Here is a 21,399-nt window from a genome sequence, read left to right as displayed (position 1 = left end):
CAGTGTCAGAGGTTTGCAAAGGAACATCTTAACAAGCACGATGCATTTTGGAAACAAGTCCTGTGGACTGATGAAAGTAAAACAGAACTTTTTGGCCAAAATGAGTAAAGGTATGTTTGGAGAAAAAAGGTTGTAGAATTTCATGAAAAGACCAACCCTCCATCTGTTAAGCACGAGGCTGGATCAGTCATGCCTTGGGCTTGTGTTGCAGCCAGTGGCACATTTCACTGGTAGAGGAAAAAATGGATTCAATGAAATACCAGCAAATTCTGGCAGCAAACATCACACTGTCTGTGAAAAAGGATGGCTTCTACAACAGGATAATGATCCTAAACACAACTCAAAATCCACAATGGGCGACCTCAAGAGGCGCAAGTTGAAGGTTTTGCCATGGCCCCTTACGGTCCCCTGACCTAAACATCATTGAAAATCTGTGACTTGTATTCAAGGTAAGGAAAATATTCAATGTTCAGGGTCATTCAGTTTGGTTAACAGAAAGTAGTATAAAGTACAACGTTAAGAGGACGAGCTGATGTGTCACTGGATAAAATCAAATTGGAAATTGTACTTTGAGAGGTGTTTGAAACAAAGTCGATACTGTCCGATGTTCCCATTGCCATAAACCATGAAATCTGATGTATTCATGTAAATCTGTGAGCAGAGCAGGCTGATCAAGCTGAGTGAAAGAAGTTTCTGGAATGGGCCAAAGACAGTTTGTTTCAATAGGCAGCAGGACCACGATGAAAATAAGTTAAATTACCTTGAAGTATTTTTATGCTGTGTTGCACTTCAATTTAATGCATAACAAGTTGTTTGTGTCAAAGTATATTTGTAGCTTGATTAATTTTATTGAATTAGATCATTTTTGTCATAACATATCCATGTCCTATGTTGGATTTGATCTGTTTTGTTTTGTTTCGATTGTTTTCTTTGTTTTTCTGTGAAACAGTAGCACAAGTGTAACGTTTGTGTGTGTGTGTGTGTGTGTGTGTTCTTCATGACATTAAAAATCAAATAAATCAAATGAGCCTAATTAACTCCTTAAGATGGCAGTAATACCACCTTCCGTAAACCGTCAAATCAGAAGAAGAAAAGAGAAGAGGCTGCTACATCAACGAAGAAGAAAAGACCCGGAGCAGGAAGTGTATATTCATCGGTCCCATGTGTTGCTTTTCACCCGTTCATTCATTCTTGAAACGACAACTTCAGCAGCAGTGCACACTGTAGTCTTTGTACGTTGTGTTTTTTGGAGCACGATAAATTATAATTTTTCCCAAATACGCCAAAGACGAAAACGGTGGTGTCTCTGTAAGCTAACTGTAACGCTAGCTAGCTAACGTAGAAATCGCGCTAAAGTTGTTCGCAAATTCAGAGCAAGTCAGGTGCGATTTCTGAATGAAAAGTGCAGTGGATACCAGCATGATCAAGGAAAATCGATGGAACATACCCCCCAATGCTCCAGCATGCATGGAGAAGCATCTGTGCTCGGCGCAATACAGAGCAGGTAAGTAACAAGGCAGGCTAGCTGAAAGTTACACCGGTAAACACGCGGTGCCGCTAGTTGGTTACTATTAATCTGATTCTGTTTACAGCTTTGCTGAAGTGCAAGGTTCTGCTAAATTTGAAGTTACATACAACCGAACAAAATGTTAAATAAGTGACATTTTCATTTACAGAGTTGGTGCAAATACTCAGCAGCTCATCACGGTTCTTTGCTTTGGTGGTGCATATGGTCAGATAATGAGCAAACATGTCAAATTGCATTTCACAGCTTAATTGCGAGCTGCTCTGTGGACTGAATGTTAGCCGAACTGAGGAATGGATCTAAACGATTCTCACAACTACCACGGCAGCATTAAAATACTGGTGCTTTGCTAATATCTGTTTTTGTTGTTGTTGTTGTTTGTTTGTTTTTTCCTGCTTTTCTCTCTTCTCAGATGGCACCCTGCTGCTTGGTGCCTCCAGCCTCACTGGCAGGAGCTGGCAGGGATCTGTGTGGATCTACAGTGACCCTGAGCAGGCCCCTAATGAGGGATTCTGTAAAGCTGGTGTGCAGACTGAGGCTGGTGTCACAGATGTCAAATGGGTGTCAGAAAAGGGTGTAGTTGTTGCATCAGATTCGGGTAAGCAGCGCTTTCACAGCAATTAATGTATAAATCAAGCACTGGGCTTGGGATTTAAATTGCAAACTGGATTTGTTTGATTGTGCAGGTGCATTAGAGCTCTGGGAACTGGCGGAGGATGAGCGCCTGCTAGTGAATCGCTTCACCAAGCATGAGCACGACCACATTGTGACCACAGTGAGCCCCATAACTGCAACGAATGGTGCCGTCACTGGCAGCATGGATTGCAGGTTAGATAGTATTTTAATTGGATTCGTACACAGTTGCATGAAGTGTCACTGCTGAATGAAACTCAGTGTTGATTGTTTTTTGGTTACTTTATTAGTTACCTTGTTCATCCCACTCTTTATCATAGTGCAACTTTTTCCTTTTCTTCACTACAGGATTAAAGTATGGGATCTCAGTCAGGAGACGGTTGTCACCACCTACAGTGGTAAGAGAATATCTCAGAACTCCTCTGAGAATAAGAGGAGCTGAACTTTGTTAGCCAATCAAATTATATTCAGTTAAAGTTTTATGGATTTCATATTTATCACTAAATGGAAGTCATTCTCCTAAAATTAAGTAAAAATAAATCACCCCTTTGTAAATCATAAGAACCATTCCCTTGAGTCACGTGTCCCCTGTTTATTTGCAGGATATCTTAAAAAGCTATAAACAGATATCAGATTCTCTTTTTGGTACAGCTCTAAGAATTTTTAAAATTATTTACTAAAATGGTGAAATGGTCCTTTTTTCCACATTTTATATATGTTCTATAATTACATGTTATTTGCACTTTAATGGAGATTAAAATGTTCTATTTTGAAATAGATTTGAAGTGTTCTGCTAAATGCTGTCTAGTGATTTACAAAGTGTGATTGCATAATAAATGGTCTTATTGGAAGAATGTGATTTTGTCATGTTACTGCCAGCAGTGATAAAGAAAATCTCAATTATAAAGATGGTAAAAACCGTAACTGAAGATGTCTCTTAACGTTTTTTCTTCCGTCAGTGCACACACAGCCAGTCAGGTGTGTTGCCTGCAGTCCTACAGACGAGTCTCTCTTCATCTCCTGTGGTCAAGTAAGATACTGATCAGCAGTTTGCATGCATTGTTGTGAACACAACATCTAGGATTTTAGATAAATGATGTGTATCAACAGATAGTCCAGCAGTAAAAAAGTTGGACCAACTGTAAAAGAGCAGAGAGAGAACTGTAAGACTATACCTGTTGTTATCCTCCATCCCCCAGGATGGCCGTGTGCTGATGTGGGACAGGAGGAAGCCAAACAAGCCAGCATCAAGAATAGGTGAGCAGCTTGTTGCAGGTTAAGCAACCAGGCTCAGACATTTTTGCCAGGTTATTGACAGTGCTGGAATTCATTTTGCTAGAGCAGAAATAAATATCACTGACAGATAAGCGTCGAACCAGCTACTTAGTGGTGGTTGGTTTGGCTGATTTTAACAAGACTTGAGCCTTGTGTCTGATGATCCTAGAATCTAATAGTCTGTGTAGGAAAATTCATGGTGTTACATCCTGTCAAGCCATGTCATTCCGATTATGCGTCTTCCATTGCTGTCTTTGTTCCTTTTTTTTTTCTAAGATGCAGAGGCCCCCAGCTGCTCACCTACCACTGTAGCTTGGCACCCCCACCACAGAAGCACTGTTGTTTTTGGTAAAGTCCAGCAGTAGATTATTGACTGACAGAGACATTAAACTGGTGGTCCCTGCATTTTTAATCATGTTTATTGTACATCAGGTGATGAGCTGGGTAGAGTGACTTTGAAGGATTTCCTGGGAACAGAGCCAGCCCGGGTGGAGAACGTCCACAGCCGCAGAGTTAATGGGATCTCATTCTCCACACATAGGTAAATCTAAATGCTTCTACAGTCTTACTATACCCTTATAGTGCTCCTCTACAAAAACTAACATTTTCTTTCATTTCCAGTGCCCCCTTGCTAGCCGCCATTAGTGATGACTGCTCCCTTGCTGTAATGAACTCCGAGATGCGAGAAATGTGAGTCTTTGCACTTCATACTAAAACATCTAGTCAGTCTCCTGTACTACTTTATATAAAAAAAAAATTAAAAATTGTATATTCTTCTGCTGTAGACTGAGAGATCAACGACACCAGGACTTTGTCAGAGGAGTGTGCTGGGTCCAGGGTGGCTCTAACACCCTCACAACTGTAGGCTGGGATCATCTTGTGCTTCACCACACGGTGGATCCAGTTGCTGGAGCTCCCAACTCCTCCTCTTAGACCTAGCAGATGGTCACACACCTTGGAAGAGCACGGTTTAAACTTGGTAAACTTGCCCCCTATTTTTGAGGGGTGTATCTAAAAAGTGAAATTTGTTAGTGAGGAGGTATGGATTGAAGGTTTCATTGTCGTTCAGTATTCCAGTTATGTGCACAATATCTGGACTATACCTCCTAATATCTCCTCTTTTGGCCTTGGTACATTACTGCTCGACTCTATGATATGGTCTCTCTCTCTCCACTTCTTTCATACTGCAGCATTTCCATTCATGTGTATTTACATTTGAGGCAACCCATTTGTATTGCATAATTTTACATTAAAGGTAACTTAATGTGATAGCAAGAGCATTTTGACATTTCTTTGTGTCTCATGGAATCTACTATATACCGACAACTGCAAGACTAATATGAAGAAAGTGGAGTTTGAAAGTACTGGGGATGAGAAGAATTGTACATTGTGTTTATGAGGGTTAATGGTGAGGCTTTATAAATTTTAAAAAACAAAAAAAACCCCATTGCCATATACTATATATTGCCACAGAGACAGAGCCCCTTTTTCTCGCTACTGGGTCAAAAGGGCAGTGTGTTATATGTTCATGTGTGGCAAGTGTGGGCGGTAGGCTCGGAAGTTAACAAGATTACATGTGTGATTTGCACAGTAGTAGTCAGTAGCAGATAAAGTGTCACTGCTCATCTGTGGACTGACGTAGTGCCAGACCCATTTTCACATGGCACTAGCACAATGTGTCGTGTGGCTAATAATGTAAATGTTGCCATAATAATTTATGTCCTTGGATGTGTAGTGATGCAAACAGCATTGAAAAAACTGGAACACCATAGTGGTAGCTTGTTATTCCTCAGTATTGCATTTGCCAGGTTACATCTGTTTTAACAGGAAATATCACCTTTAGCTCATGATTTTTGGAAGCAATTTCTATCCTTACATCGCCTTATTATTGTTGCATTTGGTGCTATCATTATAAAAGGTAATTTCCTCTGTCACTACAAATGAAATAAGATAAATATTTCCCAGAACACAGCTCTTCAGTTATTTTATGATGGGTACTTGTATTTGTCCCTTAATTCTGAGGCATTATATAGTTTTTAAATATATTTTGAGCCAAAAAAAGCACCACAGCACCATTTTGATTGTATGATGAGCTGTCAGCTTCTGATTTAGGGTTTGTCTTTTACTTAACTGATGATCTATGGTGCATTCAGAAAGTATTCGTACCCCTTTATTCACATTTTATGTTGCAGCCTTATGCTAAAATTGTTTAAATTAATTTTTTCCCTCATCGATCTACACTCAATGCCCCGTAATGACAAAGCAGAAAAAGAATTTTAGAAATTTTTGCAAATGTATTAAAAAGGAAAAACTGAAGAATCTGATTGACATAAGTATTCAGACCCTTTACACAGTACTTAATGGAAGCACCTTTGGGAGTGATTACAGCTTTTTCTTCTTGGGTATGACGCAATAAGTTTAACGCACCTGGATTTGGGATTTTCTGCCAGACTTCTCTGCAGATACTCTAAGACTCTGTCAGGTTGGATTGAGACCTTTGCCAGCCATTTTTAGGTCTATCCAGAGATGTTCGATTGGGTTCAAGTCAGGGCTCTGGCTGGGCAACTCAAGGACATTCACTGAGGTGTCCCTAGGCCACTTCTACGTTGTCTTGGATGTGTGGTTAGGGTAATTATCCTCGTGGGAGGTAAACCCTTGCCCAGTCTGAGATCCTGAGGCTTTGGACTAGGTTTTCAATAAGGTTATCTCTGTACTTTGTTCCGTTCAGCTTTCCCTTAACCCTGACCAGTCTCCCTGACCTTGCCGCTGAAAAAACACCCCCAACAACATGACGCTGCCATATCCATCTTTCACCGTTGGGATGGTTTTTGGCAGGTGATGAGTGGAGCCTGGTTTCCTCCAGACATGATGTGATGGAAATTCTGTAAACACTCTGGACACAGACACAACTAAAGCACAGACACTGACAGATTTGAATATTAATGTGAGTATTATTGATCAATAAGATACAGCAACTTACACAAGTCAACTAAACACCCCTTTCTCTCCGAACAGAGAGCAAACCTAATCTGTTACAGTTTTCTAGAGAACAAAGAAACTCATTCTAGTTCGTCAGTACATATCAACATATGTTCCATCCAATGATCAATTTGCCAAACATACAGTCACATGCATATGTATAGGAAGGAGGAAACCAAGGGCTCAACAACTTAACTTCATTAATCAATACTAGTCTAGTACAGTACTACCATCTTTGGTCATGAAGAGACTGAAGCCTTGCCCTTCTGTTTACATTACATGTTCCATAAGACACAGACTATCTGTTTCAGCTGAATCTGGTTTTAAGTTAATTCTTTAAAAATTATCTTTAAATGATAAAGCCACGTATTCTTCTCGTTTTCTATCACAATGATGCTTAGAACTGAGGAAAAACAGTTCCGTTTTGGTTTCATTAGACCAGAGAATCTTGTTTCTCATAGACTGAGAGTCTTTTAGGTGCTTTTATGCAAACTCCGTGTGGCTTTCATGTGTCTTTAACTGAGGAGAGGCTTCTGTCTGGCCAATCTGCCATAAAGTCGAGATTGGTGGAGTGTGACGGTGAAGGTTGTCCTTCGGGACGTTTCTCCCATCTCCACACAGGATCTCTGGAGCTCAGCCAGACTGGCTATCAGGTTCCCTTTCACCTTTCTTACAAGGCCCTTCACCCCAATTGCTCAGTTTGGCCGGGCACCCAGCTCTAGGAAGAGTCCTGGTTGTTCCAAACTTCTTCCCTTGACAAATTATGGAGGCCACTGTGCTCTTGGGAACCTTCAATGCAGCACAATTTTTTTTTTTTTTTGGTAGCCTCCCTAGATGTGTGCCTCAACACAATCCTGTCTCTGAGCTCTGCAGGCAGGTCCTTCGACCTCATGGCTTGGTTTTTGCTCTGATATGCATTGTCAGCTTTGAGACCTTATATAGACAGGTGAGAGCCTTTCCAAATCAAGTCCAGTCAATCAAAAGGTGGACTCCAATCAAGGTGTAGAAAAATGATCAGAAAAATGGGAGGCACCTGAGCTAAAAATCAAGTGTCATAACAAAAGGTCTGAATACTTATGGCAGTTTGATATTAGAGTTTTTCCTTTTTAATAAATTTGTGAAAAATTCTAAAATTCTGTTTTCACTTTGTCATTATCAGGTATTGAGTGTAGATTGACTGAAAAATGAATTTAAATAATTTTGGCATAAGTATGCAACATAACATTGTAAAAAAAAAAAAAAAAAAAATTTGTTGACTAAGGCGTCTTGAAACTAACACGAACTTTTTACTGTCCACAAAAAACTTTATTAAAAAAAAATGAATTAAAACATGCAGTTACTACTTTAATTAATTTCCCAGTTAGGGGGTTTTTGGATAACATTTTGTGTTTATGAAAAACTGTGATTTACTTTATGACCAATATATTTTAGATATTTTGATTACATAACCTTCATGATAAGGTGTAACTCAGACATTATTCTACTTTAATCTTATACAAAGTGATATGTACATCAATAACAACATGAGTTTAGCTATGCTGACACAAATTTTACCGCAGCAAATAACTGATACACAATTGTAAAAATATTTCCTAGAACAATAAATATCAGAAACAATCCTAATGAGAGATCAGCATGCTCTGACAATTGTCTGAATTTACTGTTGGCTTTGCTCCAGTGGACCTACATAATTTACATGTAACAGTGAAATAAAATTGCAGTTATGGGACCTGTAATTTCAGCAAGATCCAAAATAGTTACATTGTACATTCTTATTGTATTTTACAATCAAGATTACACAGAAATCTATGAAAGACTTTTCATTATCTATAAATTACCGTATAATGTAGATTCACTTACAGCTTATAGTTTACAGCTAAGAATAACTTCAGCGCAAAACATTTCATTAATAGATATCGCTTATACTAATGAATGCCACATGGGTAATGAATATTGAGACTTGATTATTTTACAGTGACAGTGTGTCCATCAGAGACTGACCAATACACTCAGACTACATCATTGATAACTGAGTAGACAATTGTTATGAGACATTCTTGACATATTCGCCAACCCCATTTATGTAACTCATTAGTTCAAAGTGCTTTTTCCCCATTGTACAAAATCCTGCTAATACAAAATCACATTATACAATCACATTTAATGTGTGTGTATAGATGTGTGTAATCTCCACAGATTTTTAAGATTCCCCTTTACTAACAGGGGTAATAGGCTGTTTGGTTCCAGGCCGAACTGTAAAGGTCATACCATACTGATGTTTTGATGGTCCATTGCTGAAAAAGAAGACGACATTCAGGATTATGAGTGGATACTACACCCAAAGAATGGGTTTATTGACTTAAAATGTGAGTTTGTCATGTTTGAGCACTGAAAGTCTTACCTGGTGGGAACTTTCATCGAGGATGTTTCCTGATATTTTTTGGCCACTTTACCCTCCAATTCCCGCATGTCCACGTTTGCTGCTTTGTTGACCACAGGGTAATTCTTGCTCTGTGGTGTGGTTCTGTGGACAACAGGGACCTTATTGTCCTCATCAGACAGGGGTGCACTCCAGTCATCAGGACTGGACTCTGCCTCCTTCACCGGGGCCATTTTGTGGTCCATTTCCAACATCTTCTTTTGTAAGATGCTCAGGAGTGTGGCCTGACTTGGCGAAAGAGTCGATGGTAGCTGAGTAGGGGCCACTTGGGGTTTTGTCTGGACTTGAGCCTTTGGTTTGACATTGATGTCAGGAGGTAGGTATTTTGGTGCTGCAGGGGATTTAGATTTTGGAGAAAGGGATGGAACCGGAGGTGGAGGAGGAGGGCTCACAGTTGGTGTTGGTGCTTTTTTCACGGGAGGGTCAGGTGGACGGATGGAAGGAGGGGGCTCCATAATCTCTTCTAAATCATCAAATTCTGGAGGAGGAGGGAGTAATGGCATGCTTGACTCCTCTTTATTATCCTCAGGATGTGCAGATTGAGTCTTTGGGGGGCTTTGTTTTGCATTTTGTTTCTGTTCAACCAGGTTGGTTGCAGTTGGAGATGCAGCTGCTGTGATCCTACTGAGAACTGGACCGGTAGATGGCATCTGATCCCTGACCAGTGCAGGACTGCTGAATTTTTCTGAAGCCTGAATTGAATGCGTGTGTTCCACAGGACTGACAGAGTTTGGACTCTCCTGTATTCTTTCTTGAGCTGTAAGAGAAGAGGATGAGCTTGACCTTGGGACAATAACAAAGGAATTGGGGCTAGAGTCACTCGGCTGAATGCTTGTGCTCAGCTGCTCGTTCTCCTTAACACTGTTTTCCTGCCACAGGGATTGAGTCAATCTGTGTTTCTCTCTTTCTTTAGCTGCCATTAAAAGAGCCAGCGGAGAAGCTGCAGGTCCCTCTCGTGCCCCATTAGTTTCGCTACTCTTAAGGTTGCGTAGTTTACGATCTAATAACGGACTGAATTTACAACTTTGACTTAGAAATCCTTTGTCCTTGTTGGGCTCTGAATTAACGTGAGAACTGTTCGTTTTCTGAAGCTGTGGTGACTTCTGAGGTGAAGTTCTGAGCAGTTTGGCTATTTCTGGCTGTTCTGAAACTGTCCGTGTGTTAGCCTCCTTGTTTGGTGGTTGAGAGGGCTGGGTATTCTGTGAGTTCTCCTTCAGCTCCTGTATGTGTTTGGAATCAGGTTTAGATGGTGTAGCCACTTTAGGGACTTTCCCTTCCACCTGGACAAGCACTATGGCAGAGTTAACAGACCCAGAATCTTCCAGGAGTAACATCTGCTTGGGTCTTGTGTCACGATTCTCATACCCACTGAGAACTGAGGTTTTAGGAACATTGTAAAGCTTCGCTGTGTTTTGGGGATTAAAGGTGGAGAGTGTGGGTGTCTGCACAGGGGGCGGTGGGGCAGGAGTCTGTGGTGGCAAGTCAAGGTTGGAGATAGAGGACAATCTAACAGGCTTTGGAGGTGGTGTCTTATGAGTCTTGTATTGCTTTTCAGTAGGGGGCTCTGGTGGGGCAAATTTTGGATGCCCAGGAACTTTGGCTGATGGTGGACTAGAAATGGGTATGGATGATGCAGAGCCAGAAGAGTTTATAGATGGAGGCTTTGGTGGAGCCATTAGTGGCGGTTTTAATAAGGCTAAATCTTCCTCCACGGCTGGTGCCAGCAAAGTGGTTTTTGGAGCCGGCATGGAAGGAGGCTGAAGGGTTGCCAGGTCTGGACTGTTGAGTACACCCATGAAGTCTGGTGGAGGAAGGATAAAAGTCCCTGGAGGGGGTGGAGGTGCCATAGAGGGAGGGGGAGGAACAAATATTTCCCCCTCCACAAGGTCAGGCACAGATATAACTGATCCATTGGTCAACTGATCTCCACCGACTGCAAAAGAAGAGAAGAGAGAATAACTGAGAAAAGTTTGGTACTGTTGTGCCCCATGTTTAAAGCATTTATATACAATATAAATTTTGAATACTATGCGAGAAGTTTTTAGTATTTCAATAAGATAGTAAAAATACAATAAAATTCCTAGAATAATTCTGGATATGATCAGGTGCTTTCCTGTACATCAACAATGCCACATTCACTTGTGTGTGTAAATGACAATAAAAGCAAAAATCCTAAAAAGGAAAAATAACTACAATTATCATAAAGTATCAGAAAGGTTTAATTGCTGAAATGAGTTTGAAGCCCGATAAACAATTAAGATGAGGATCTTACTTAAATTCAGAATTGCTCACACCTTAAATTAAATGAATGGGATCTACGTCTTTCTATGCAATGCAAACACGCCCATTCTGTAAATATGCTTGCCAGCTGGTATGACTGTTTGGAAACATGCAGGAGGGTTAGTGAGCAACTGCCTGGACAAACATTTACCTGTTCTACATTTTCAACCCTTTATAGAGTCATTCTGATTGCTGCGATCTATCAACTGAGTCTGAGTGAAGGCACCAAAAATGATCTGGGTCCTTCAGAGAGTAAATAAAAGATTTCTAGCCATTGCCGCGTTAAACTTAAAGTACATAACTGAAGTAGTCGGACGCTCACCTGAACCATTGGCCTTTGGACCTTTGACAGGGGGGAGGAGGGGGACTTTGGGTGTTGGAACAGCAAACCCTTGAAAATTATCAGATGACTGTGGAAAAAAAAAAGAAAACACCATCAGACTGTTGATATTTCTGAAACACAAGAAACAAAGCGTGATTCAAGAACAATGGTAAAGTTAAATAAACTCTACATCCTGTTCTAGAGGTACTGAAAAGAGTTTTTTTTCTTGTTTTCTTTTTTTTTCTGGCAACTATTCACTCCTGGAGTGAACAAACCAGTTCTTAGCCATTGCAGCGCACAATGTTCCTTGAAAACAGGCAATCATGTTCAATACTTGTTACATTATTAGTATCAAAAGAACAAAAGTTGCTTCCAAATCATCTTATTTGCTCTAAGGTCTTGTTATGATGAGGAAACTTGTGCATGACAGTTCAGTTTGCATTATTTTCAAATACTTTTAGTTAAACCTGTTTTTAAAAAAAGAATCATTGCAGTAAATATAATACAATGTATATTCTGAAATAAATTGTAACTCAGTATTTAACTACAACTTATTACTCTATACTAAAATCTGTGAATTGTCTCTAATGTCTCTTTCCAAATAGTCTTTATTGTAAGACTAATCTTTAAGGTTTGTCACAATGAAACTGGAGGTGACATGTTGCTATGGAATCATTTTTTGTACACAACACTCTCACATACTTCACTCATGAGGAGTACTTGGTGAATCAGAGGATAAATCTATTATTCATCACACTGTCAAGTGTTAAACTGGGCCTGGCTGAGAAAATTGCAGGCTGTCTGTGTGTGTGTGTGTGTGTGTGTGTGTGTGTGTGTGTGTGTGTGTGTGTGTGTGTGTGTGTGTGTGTGTGTGTGTGTGTGTGTGTGTGTGTGTGTGTGTGTGTGTGTGTGTGTGTGTGTGTCAAAAAAAAGACACAGACGATGAGATTTGCTGTTCTCTTCATGGCCCAAACGCCACCAAAGATAAACACAGACTGTGTTGACACAATACGAGTCCATGAAATTTAACAGGTAATCTCACCTTCAAAAGGGCAGAAAATATTTCCAACAACACATAACATATTTTTACTGCTGTAACTCTTGATGTAAATCTGCTGCAGGCCCTTTGAGTGAAAAATTTTTAAAGGGAAAAATGTTTGAAAATAAAAATAATTTAGACGTATGCCTGAAATCACAGTTAGAATGACTTCACTCTCGCTTGTAATCATAGGATATTTTTGTACTTTTTGGAAAAGTATGAACAGTGCACCACAGGCCGAGGGCGTGTCACTAAAGATGGCATACGACCCAGTTTGATTTCATCTGTATGTTCCCTGTGTTATGACTCACGTTCATCTGTGGCAGCAGTCTGCGCTGTCTGACCCATTTGCTATTGGGTGTGCCACATCCAAAACATGCCACAGACGCATTCACAGAACACTCCCAAACACTGAGGTGTGTGAACCACAGCATAAATTAGCTCTTTGTTTATACCTGCATTTTGATGATAGGATTGCTGACAGTCATATGGACTGCTAATGTAGTGCTATGAGTACAAGTAAATCTTTCCAAACCACTTAAAAGTTAAAACTTGCATATATGGCAATAACCTTGTGATACACAGCGATGGAAGAAGTATTGGGTTATTTTACTTGACTAAGAGTACCAATGCCACAATGTAAAAATACTCCATTACAAGTTGAAAGTCTTACATTCAAAATTCTATTTAAGTAAAAGTACAAAAGTATTATCAGCAAAATTTACTTAAAGTATCAATCACAAATGTGTGTATTATGATTCAGAGTGGCCCCAGTGAGCGTTGTACTGTACATAAGGGAACCCAACTGGACACTAATTTTTATATAGGGGTACACAACTCAAAATATTGGGAATCACTAGTTTAATTTTTAACAATGTATTTTGTTTAATAAATTTATCATATGTTGTGTATGTAAAATCTTAATCTGTAAAGTAGTTACTGGTGAGATAAATGTAGTGGAGTAAAAAAGTACAATATTTCCCTCTGAAATGTAAAGGAGTAGAAGTATAAGTAGCATCAAATGGAAATAGTCAAGTAATTTTTTCTACTAATGGCATGGTGCTGTATTAACAATCACTGGCAGTGAGTATAGTTATTGCTGTTAAATTTATGACTGACTCAACATTGTAATTTGTTATTTTTTGACGGTAATTTTTTATTTAAAATGTCCATTTTTGAAATTCTATGAAACTGAAATCACTTCTTTATGCACTCGGTGTATATAATAAGGTACTGTTAATAACTGATTCTTGCTTTTTGAAATATCATGTCACTGTTTTATTTCTTGTCTCTCAGTATGTTACAGTATGCACTGCAGAATAGCCTGTATGGTGATACCATCTTTATCGTGGACAACATGGTATTATCACTCACTATCATCACATGAGAGTGAATGGTAGGTACTAGAGAGGAAAGTTATTCTGCAGTTCTGCTTAAAGACTTTCAATGAACAGACAAACAGGTCCAACCTCAACAGACACGGGACTTAAGTTGAAGTAAATAAGTTTTACTCAACTTAGACCAGTTTTTTAGATTCATGCCTGTTATGGCCCAGTGCTTTTTTTAAGATTCACACTCACTCTGCCAAACAATAAACTGTCCATTATCAGTTCATTTGCATCTGTGCAGTTCTGCAGATTCGGATTTAAGATAAGTAATCCCTACACAGCAGGTAAACGGCAGGGTGGAGAGAAACTGAATAATAAGTGTGAGTATCTACAGTATATCTAGCACTTGGCTTTACTGAAATACTCACAGCGTGATGCTTGACGGTGGGTCTGGCCCGCACACTGGCAGTCCCTGACTCAGGGATCGCTGGTGAATCCAGTACCAGCTCCACACGGTCTGAGGAAATAAAAAGCAGAGCATTATTATCCTCTTATAGCAGAGTTTCGATGTTTCGTATTAGCCATTCAATTTCTGCTCAAACCTCTATGAATAATTTGGCCAGAAAGGACAAATGATGGAGTTGGAGTGAGACACAGTGGCCCTCCGAAACTGCACTGACGTCCACTGTCTATTGTTCCTCTTGGATTAGCACATTCTGGTCATTGTGCAGGTAATGAGATACTGAATGCACCGAAGTGGCCTCTTAGTAGCTGTCAGTCAAGATGATAATCTACTGTGTGATCCCATGTGCTGCTATAATTTTGTTGCTGACAACTAAATGGTTATGTACAGCTGTACAGATGACTGTAACCATTATTTACATTTCGACATTGTGCTGAAGGGAAAACTCAGTTAAAGTGGCAACTCAACTTAATAACAGCAACACAACTTGTAGCATAAAACACAATAAAGTCCAAATAGATAAATAAACTGCCTGTTAAGAAGCTTTGCACATTTGTAACTGACTTCAGGAATTTTAAATACTTAGAATAGTCCTTTCAAGTTACATTGAATGAATTGTATATATTTTCATTCAGTTTAAAAGAAATGGCTTCACAATAGCTAAAGATTGATATTTTAATGCATTTAAAGTTGTTTACATATTTATACATCGTACTGAAAATAAAATGTTCCTGTTCCTGTATTTTGAAGCCAAAGTGGCAAAGAGATTATTCATATTATTCTGCAGAGTTACTGGAATGATGGTCCAAAAAAATGGCCTGATGGACTTTCTTACATCTTCGTTGGACATTAGCCAATAACTAAATTTACCTCCCTCGAACTTTCAATGTAGAAGTATAAACAAGCTGAAAAACCATTCTGCTGAACTACACGGTAACTGATAATATCAGAGATCCTTGGGGTTGGTTGGAGAAAAGACATTTAGAAGCTACACATTCCTTTGCTGCCATTCCATTGTCAGTCATGTTGTTTGTCTAATAAGTGACTGATGAAAGACATTTGTCACTGAGAGGCACTTAGTCTGCACGTTCTGTCAGCCCTCTGTAGCAGCGCTTTTCATCAGGGCTGAGGAGAGAGCAACCAAAGGGTTTGACACTGCAAACAAGGCAGGAAAGCAAAGTGTTTTTCCTCACCTAATCATGTTGTACCTATGATGTTCACGCGCTTTAGACTAAAGATAAAAAAAGAAGGAATAAAACAAGTAAGGGAGTCTGAACAACTAGAGACAGAATGGGCCAAGGTGTTAAACCAGTCTAACCAAATTATTAGTTTCCCTATTGTGCATTTGTCTGATTTAAATAGACAAATGTTCTCTCTCATGTTGCGACTTTGCATAGCAATTGCTCTTGTTTCCTGCTCTCACCAATCGAATGGAACAAATGTCACATAGAGTTGGGCACCCTTAATCAGGAAGCCCTATCAACACCTGAGAGTAGATTTGAGCCACCGTATTATATAATTTTCCTGGTCTTGAGGGCTGCATGACACTTAAGCGATCCAACTTTTGTTTTTTACTGTTTAAATGTTGAGTGAATGCATTGGCATCGATCACTTTACTAGTGAGAGATGTCTAGTGCAAATACTATGTTCTTATAGTTTGAGCAAAAGAAAAAAAAAATATTAAACTCAAGGTCCATTTACTAGCTTTTCCTAGAGCTTTCAACCACATCTCATAGTCTTCCTCACAGGATTGAGTTTGCTCAGTTGTTACAGTATGCATGTATGCTGCATACACATGCTTTTATACTAAGTTCTCATAGTATTGATAAATACCGTGGCTCCAATCCCTGAAACAGCGTATTATATATCAAGGTTTTTACACACAAGTAATGTGATGCTTGATTTCATCATGACCATCCCGCACTGCAGCCAGATCTTCATATTTGCTTCACCTGTAATATTTTGGGGTGATTCCAAAATCACCAGTAGGTATGATTTTTTTTTTTCTGTGTGTATCTGAGAGTACAGATCACTTATATTCACGTAAGGTACATTCAAACCTGTCTGTAAACAGGCCAGAACTGTACTAATCACTCAGACAAATACACTGGAAGCAGCTGTTTTAGACATAATTCCGATAACGTTTTATTGGGTCTTCAGGGATATCCAGTTACACGATTTCTCATCTTGGCTGACTGCTGCACCTAAGTACCTTATTTCCTCCAAGCAATGTTAAGGCAAACTACGCTAATTGAAACCAAATTACAGACGGACAGAGACGGGTCGGTATGAAGCCAGATATGCAAGGTCATCCAGATTCAGGCAGAAGAGTAACATTAAAAACCAGGTTTTTCATGGCTGGATCACATTCCCTTGGTGACCCCTGCTGCCACCTGCACATATAATTGAACATACTAAATATTGCTGAGATTTCTTTTATGGGCCACGTATATAATCGTATATGAAGTCTACACGTGTCAGCTTCGTGGAAAAGGGCACTTTTGTCCATGTCAACAGCAGGTCGTGTTAGTCTTCTTGTAGATACATAATCTCCATTATAGCCTACAGTATGGGCCCCGTAAGCAGTGTACTCACCCATGTCCTTGATTTTGATATTAGTGTCGAAAAGAGACTGGTTCTTTCGACCCAGAAAGTTCAGCGTTCCCCTCTTCATGATTATTGATGAGTTAATGTGTAGATATGACGGTGCGGTTCGGCAGGGCCTACGGAGACATTTTTGATAATGCGGGTAAATCCGAGGTAAAGCGTAGGTGAGCTACTTCCGCGACAGGTGCACCGCCAAGCTCCAGGTAAACCTGTTTCCAGTGATTTGGTGCAAACTTGGAGAAAATGGAGCTAACCCCGCCCACTCCCCTTTCACCGTACCTCCCTGCTGGAACACTCCCAGCAGGTGAGGCCTCCGGCTCGCCCGACTCTCAGCGGCATTGCAGCACAGATCTCGGCTGCGTGGGCCTGCGCGCACGGAAGGGGCTGCCCGGTGCGCTCTCACTGCTCATGCTTCGAAATGAGCCCCGAGATGAGTCTGTCGTCGTCATCGTCTTCTTCTTCTTCTTCACTTCAAGGCACTGTGGTCCTCAAACTTGGCCGCGCTGACTGTAACAGTGGAGGAACCATCAGAATTTTAAAATGATCCACGGCCCCTTTATACGTGCGCTAAACCACATTCCAGAGGCAAACTATGGCCAGCCCCAACCTTACAAGTACAACATTACATCACTGCTTACATGTTAATACTTCAATAATAATAATCCAATAACATAATAATATAACACTGGCAGGACACATTTTGCAGACCAAGTATTTTACCTTTTTATACTTTATGTACATTTTTCTGATAGTACATATGTACGTTTATCTAAATGCAGTTTTAATTGAGGACTTTTACATGTCACTGAGTAAGGTTATGGTGCGGTATTGCTACATGTACTTTGCTGAAATGATCTGAATGCAACTTCCATCACTGGGTGATATACAGGTACGCGTTAAATATCATGAAATACAACAAGACATTCAGCAAATGGTCAAATACGGAGAAATAAAGCAAAAATAATAATTAAAAGAAGAAAGAACACAAATCTGGCACAGACTCAGATGACCTGATAGTGGGAGTTGTGCAGTCTTGGAGGTAAAATAGTAAAACCATGGTCCCCTTTTGTCCTGAGCCTGGACTGTGGAGCTTTTAACTACAATTGGTTAAAAAATATCAAAGAGATATAGTGGAGCCAAACCAAGGAGGGATCTAAAAGTCATCAAAAGAATCTTAAACGAAACCCTGAAATGAATAGGAGCCACTGTAATCCAGCCAGGACTGGAAACATATGTTCTCTGCATTTAATGTCTGTCTGAAATCTCATCATAACAAATCGGCCAGTGGTATGCTATTTATTCCTTTGGGTATTTGCTCAGTTAATTATTAATTAAGGTTGAAACAATCCATTTTCTTATGAATCCATTTTTTTCTTATCTTTATGAAAAATCTTTGCCATCGCTCAGATATGCCATGTCAATATTTACCTAAGGGTGATGAAGCGTGTGACTTATGTAAGCAGGATAACTGTAAAGATGATGTTGAAGAGGCTAAAGAGGATCAACAGTCCTCTAGAGCTCAGGGTAAGCTCCCCCCTGACAGAGACCCTCCAACACCGTTCACCTGCTCTACATCTGAGCTAAACGAGGATCTTTGGTTATTTGTGGACTCAGAGCTATGGAGGTTCACAGTTTGGTTGTTTACAGCTGACACCCAGTGTTTTACAAGACAAAGTTTGATATCAGGACTGGAAAGTAACTAAGTACATTTACTCATTCACTCAGCATTAAGTTAAAGAAGAAAATTGTTTCATTTAAAGGAATAGTAATCCAAGAGTAAAACATAGTTTTATAACAATTACAGGGGCCAATTACTGTAGTCAGTACAGTTCTCTAGTACTTTTACTCTACTTGAGTATTTTCAAATTCTGCCACTTTATACTTTTACGCCACTACATTACAGAGGGAAATATCGTACTTTTTATTCCACTCCTCTTATTTCAAAGCTAAAGCTAGTAGTTACTTTCTACTTTAAGATTTTATAAACCTGTGATATGTAGTATATTAAACATTATACAGTATTTAGTGGTCTAACTAAAGGTCCACCTTGACCGGCTTTAACATTAAAATGGCAAGTTAGGAATGATTACGCAGGGAAATATCCTAAAAGCAAATATGATGATCTGACAGTAGGTCTGGATGATACTGATAAAACAAAAATTGTCTAAATACTTTGATACTTATGCATTATTTTAGGGATTAGAACTATTTGTTGCTACTATTTGAACAATTGTATAACAACAAACACACTACATACTTCAAAACTACTATAAAAACGGAACGGCTGATTTGGATGAAAGCTCAAGACAAAGATAGTGAGTGGATAGTAAGTTTTTTTTTCTGTTGAAAGAATGTAGTATTGGCACAAATCTTTTTTGATAAGATGATCACGCATTCACTGTTCCCTTCACTCAGCATTAAGTTAAAGAAGAAAATTGTTTCATTTAAAGGAATAGTAATCCAAGAGTAAAACATAGTTTTATGACAATTACAGGGGCCATGTTGCATAATGAGTGTATTTTGCTTGCATTTATTTACTTTGTGGTATCACTGCTTTTACTTAACTAAAGGATCTGAACGCCTCTTCCACCACTGGCTTGTACAGATCCATGAATCTTACTAACCTAGTAATAATCTAATAAAGAAAATGGATCTATTTCCATCAACTGAATGATATTAAATAGAGGATGACAAATATAAATTCTAACATATATATTCAAAATATCAATTGTAATTAAGGAAGTGAATCTGAGTAGGAGCAGTTTTTGCCTCATGCTTTCAGTTGCTTAATAGCATATTTTATTTAATATTCACTCTGTCCAGAAAGCCAGTCTGTGTCTTTTCTTTCCCCGTTGGCTACAATCACATGGTGTTTCTGTCAAGTCTGTCAGTCACACCTAAGCCTCAGTTGTCCTGGCGACAAACCAAACCGGTCCATCCAGTTCCACTGTCCTTGGTCTGAGTTCATCATGCCGACTGATGCTGTCTGAAATGTGAAGAATGTGCTGGCAAGAACTTTCAGTGCTTTATCTGCCTCGCAATGCTGAACATACATACATACCGGTGACCAGTTTAACATAGCAACCCTCCATAAGTGTGTTGCTGAAAGAAAATACTGGATGTTAAACAACTTCCTCCCATTAACTCATACCAAATCTGAGGTCACGGTACTTGGTCACCCTACAAAAAGAACTCAAATCATAGCAAACCTAGATTTACTGGAAAATTATGTTAAGTCCTCAGCCAAAAATCTTGGTGTAATTTTTGATCAGGACTTGTGTTTTGAACCCCAGATAAAGAAAGTTGTTCCGTCATGTTTTTGTATTTGAGAAGGTTAAGTCTTTTATTCCAGCCACAGATCTGGAGAAACTCATCCAGGCTTTTGTTTCCTCCCACCTCAACTACTGCAACTCCCTAAATAGTCAGAAATCCCTATATTTCTGAGCTTTTATCCTCCTATGAGCCAGGACGCAGTCTGAGATCCTCTGGTGGAGTGTTGCTGGCCATTAGAAGTTCTAGGATGAAAACCAGAGGAAACAGGGCCTTTGTTGTCAGGGTCCCTAAACTTTGGATTAACCTGCCAGAGGAAATCAGACTTGCAGAGTCAGTTCCCTGTTTTATTTCACTCGTCAAAAAAAAAAAAAATTGGTGTGATGTTTATTTTAATTTTACTTTCTGTTCTGTTGGTCTGTTTTATATTGACTGTTGTGAAGCAATTTGTTACCTGTATTGAAAAGGGCAAAACAAATAAATTCTTATCATAAATAGAGTCTTATTACACAGCTCAGCGCTATTTAGGGATATCATGAAACACACACTGGGTCATTCTTTCATTTTATTATTCAATTATTAATTTACTTATTGCCAGATATGCTTATTTGGTGAGGAGAACCACACTGATAACAATTTATGAATGGTGAAGAAAATGTTTCTTTTATATCTTATAATATCTTTTAATTGCATATAAACAAATAAAGCCAATTTACACAGTCAATAAACATTTTATGACGTTCTATTGAAACATGGCAGTGTCCTGATGGCGGATTGTGCCAGTAATGGCACCAGTGTACAGCATTTTCTCTAATCCATTGATGCTTTCCATGTAATTTTAGCCATAAATCATACAGGCCCTGACCTGTGCATTAGAAAAATCATAAATGAGCACAAATATAATTGACGTCTACAGACACTAAAGTAAAACGAAATGAAGACCAAAAAGTCAGAAAACCCTTTCCATTCTTTTATGTTGAGGTTTGGATCGGTCGCAAATGTCAATGAAACCACAGACGATATCTGAACCAAATGTATTGTGTGGAAGAATGTGTACCGTTACTAAGACAGCACGGTGGCGCTGAACATTTTTGTAAAATCAAATGCTTTCAGTGGCAGGGGATGTTCGAACTGGAGCCTACTGCTGCCCCTGTCCAGTCCAGTTATCCAGCAGCCAGTCGCAGTGTGTCTGACAGCAGATGGAGGAGCTTTAAGAGGCTCTAAAGTGATCCACTGAC

The 21,399-nt window shown here is 39.4% G+C and overlaps 2 protein-coding genes across 3 annotated transcripts; one reads left to right on the top strand and one right to left on the bottom strand.

Moving 5' to 3' along the window:
- The first annotated feature begins 1,062 nt into the window (after positions 1–1,062).
- Positions 1,063–4,710, top strand: wdr77 (WD repeat domain 77). Of its 2 annotated transcripts, none has more exons than XM_040116396.1 (10): positions 1,063–1,504; positions 1,938–2,123; positions 2,212–2,353; positions 2,507–2,556; positions 3,118–3,188; positions 3,358–3,415; positions 3,716–3,781; positions 3,866–3,974; positions 4,055–4,123; positions 4,219–4,710. In XM_040116396.1, the coding sequence occupies exons 1-10, from the start codon at positions 1,396–1,398 to the stop codon at positions 4,364–4,366; spliced, it is 1,008 nt and encodes a 335-aa protein (XP_039972330.1). In that variant the 5' UTR covers positions 1,063–1,395; the 3' UTR covers positions 4,367–4,710. The 2 variants fall into 2 exon arrangements, with proteins under 2 accessions (XP_039972330.1, XP_039972329.1); XM_040116395.1 differs by having other exon boundaries at positions 1,064–1,504; positions 3,710–3,781.
- A 2,999-nt stretch (positions 4,711–7,709) lies between these two features.
- Positions 7,710–17,084, bottom strand: LOC120807038 (uncharacterized protein C6orf132 homolog). The gene is made up of 5 exons (XM_040158669.1): positions 16,880–17,084; positions 14,250–14,338; positions 11,455–11,542; positions 8,814–10,785; positions 7,710–8,706 (listed from the first exon to the last, which is right to left on the bottom strand). Exons 1-5 carry the CDS (start codon positions 16,956–16,958, stop codon positions 8,613–8,615), a joined length of 2,322 nt encoding a protein of 773 aa, XP_040014603.1. The 5' UTR covers positions 16,959–17,084; the 3' UTR covers positions 7,710–8,612.
- Positions 17,085–21,399: the final 4,315 nt, after the last annotated feature.

The sequence above is a fragment of the Xiphias gladius genome, chromosome 21, assembly GCF_016859285.1.
Source record: "Xiphias gladius isolate SHS-SW01 ecotype Sanya breed wild chromosome 21, ASM1685928v1, whole genome shotgun sequence".
Classification (NCBI taxonomy): Eukaryota; Metazoa; Chordata; class Actinopteri; order Istiophoriformes; family Xiphiidae; genus Xiphias; species Xiphias gladius.
The sequence above is the reverse complement of the archived record's forward strand: the minus strand, read 5'-3'. Positions and strand labels throughout refer to the sequence as shown.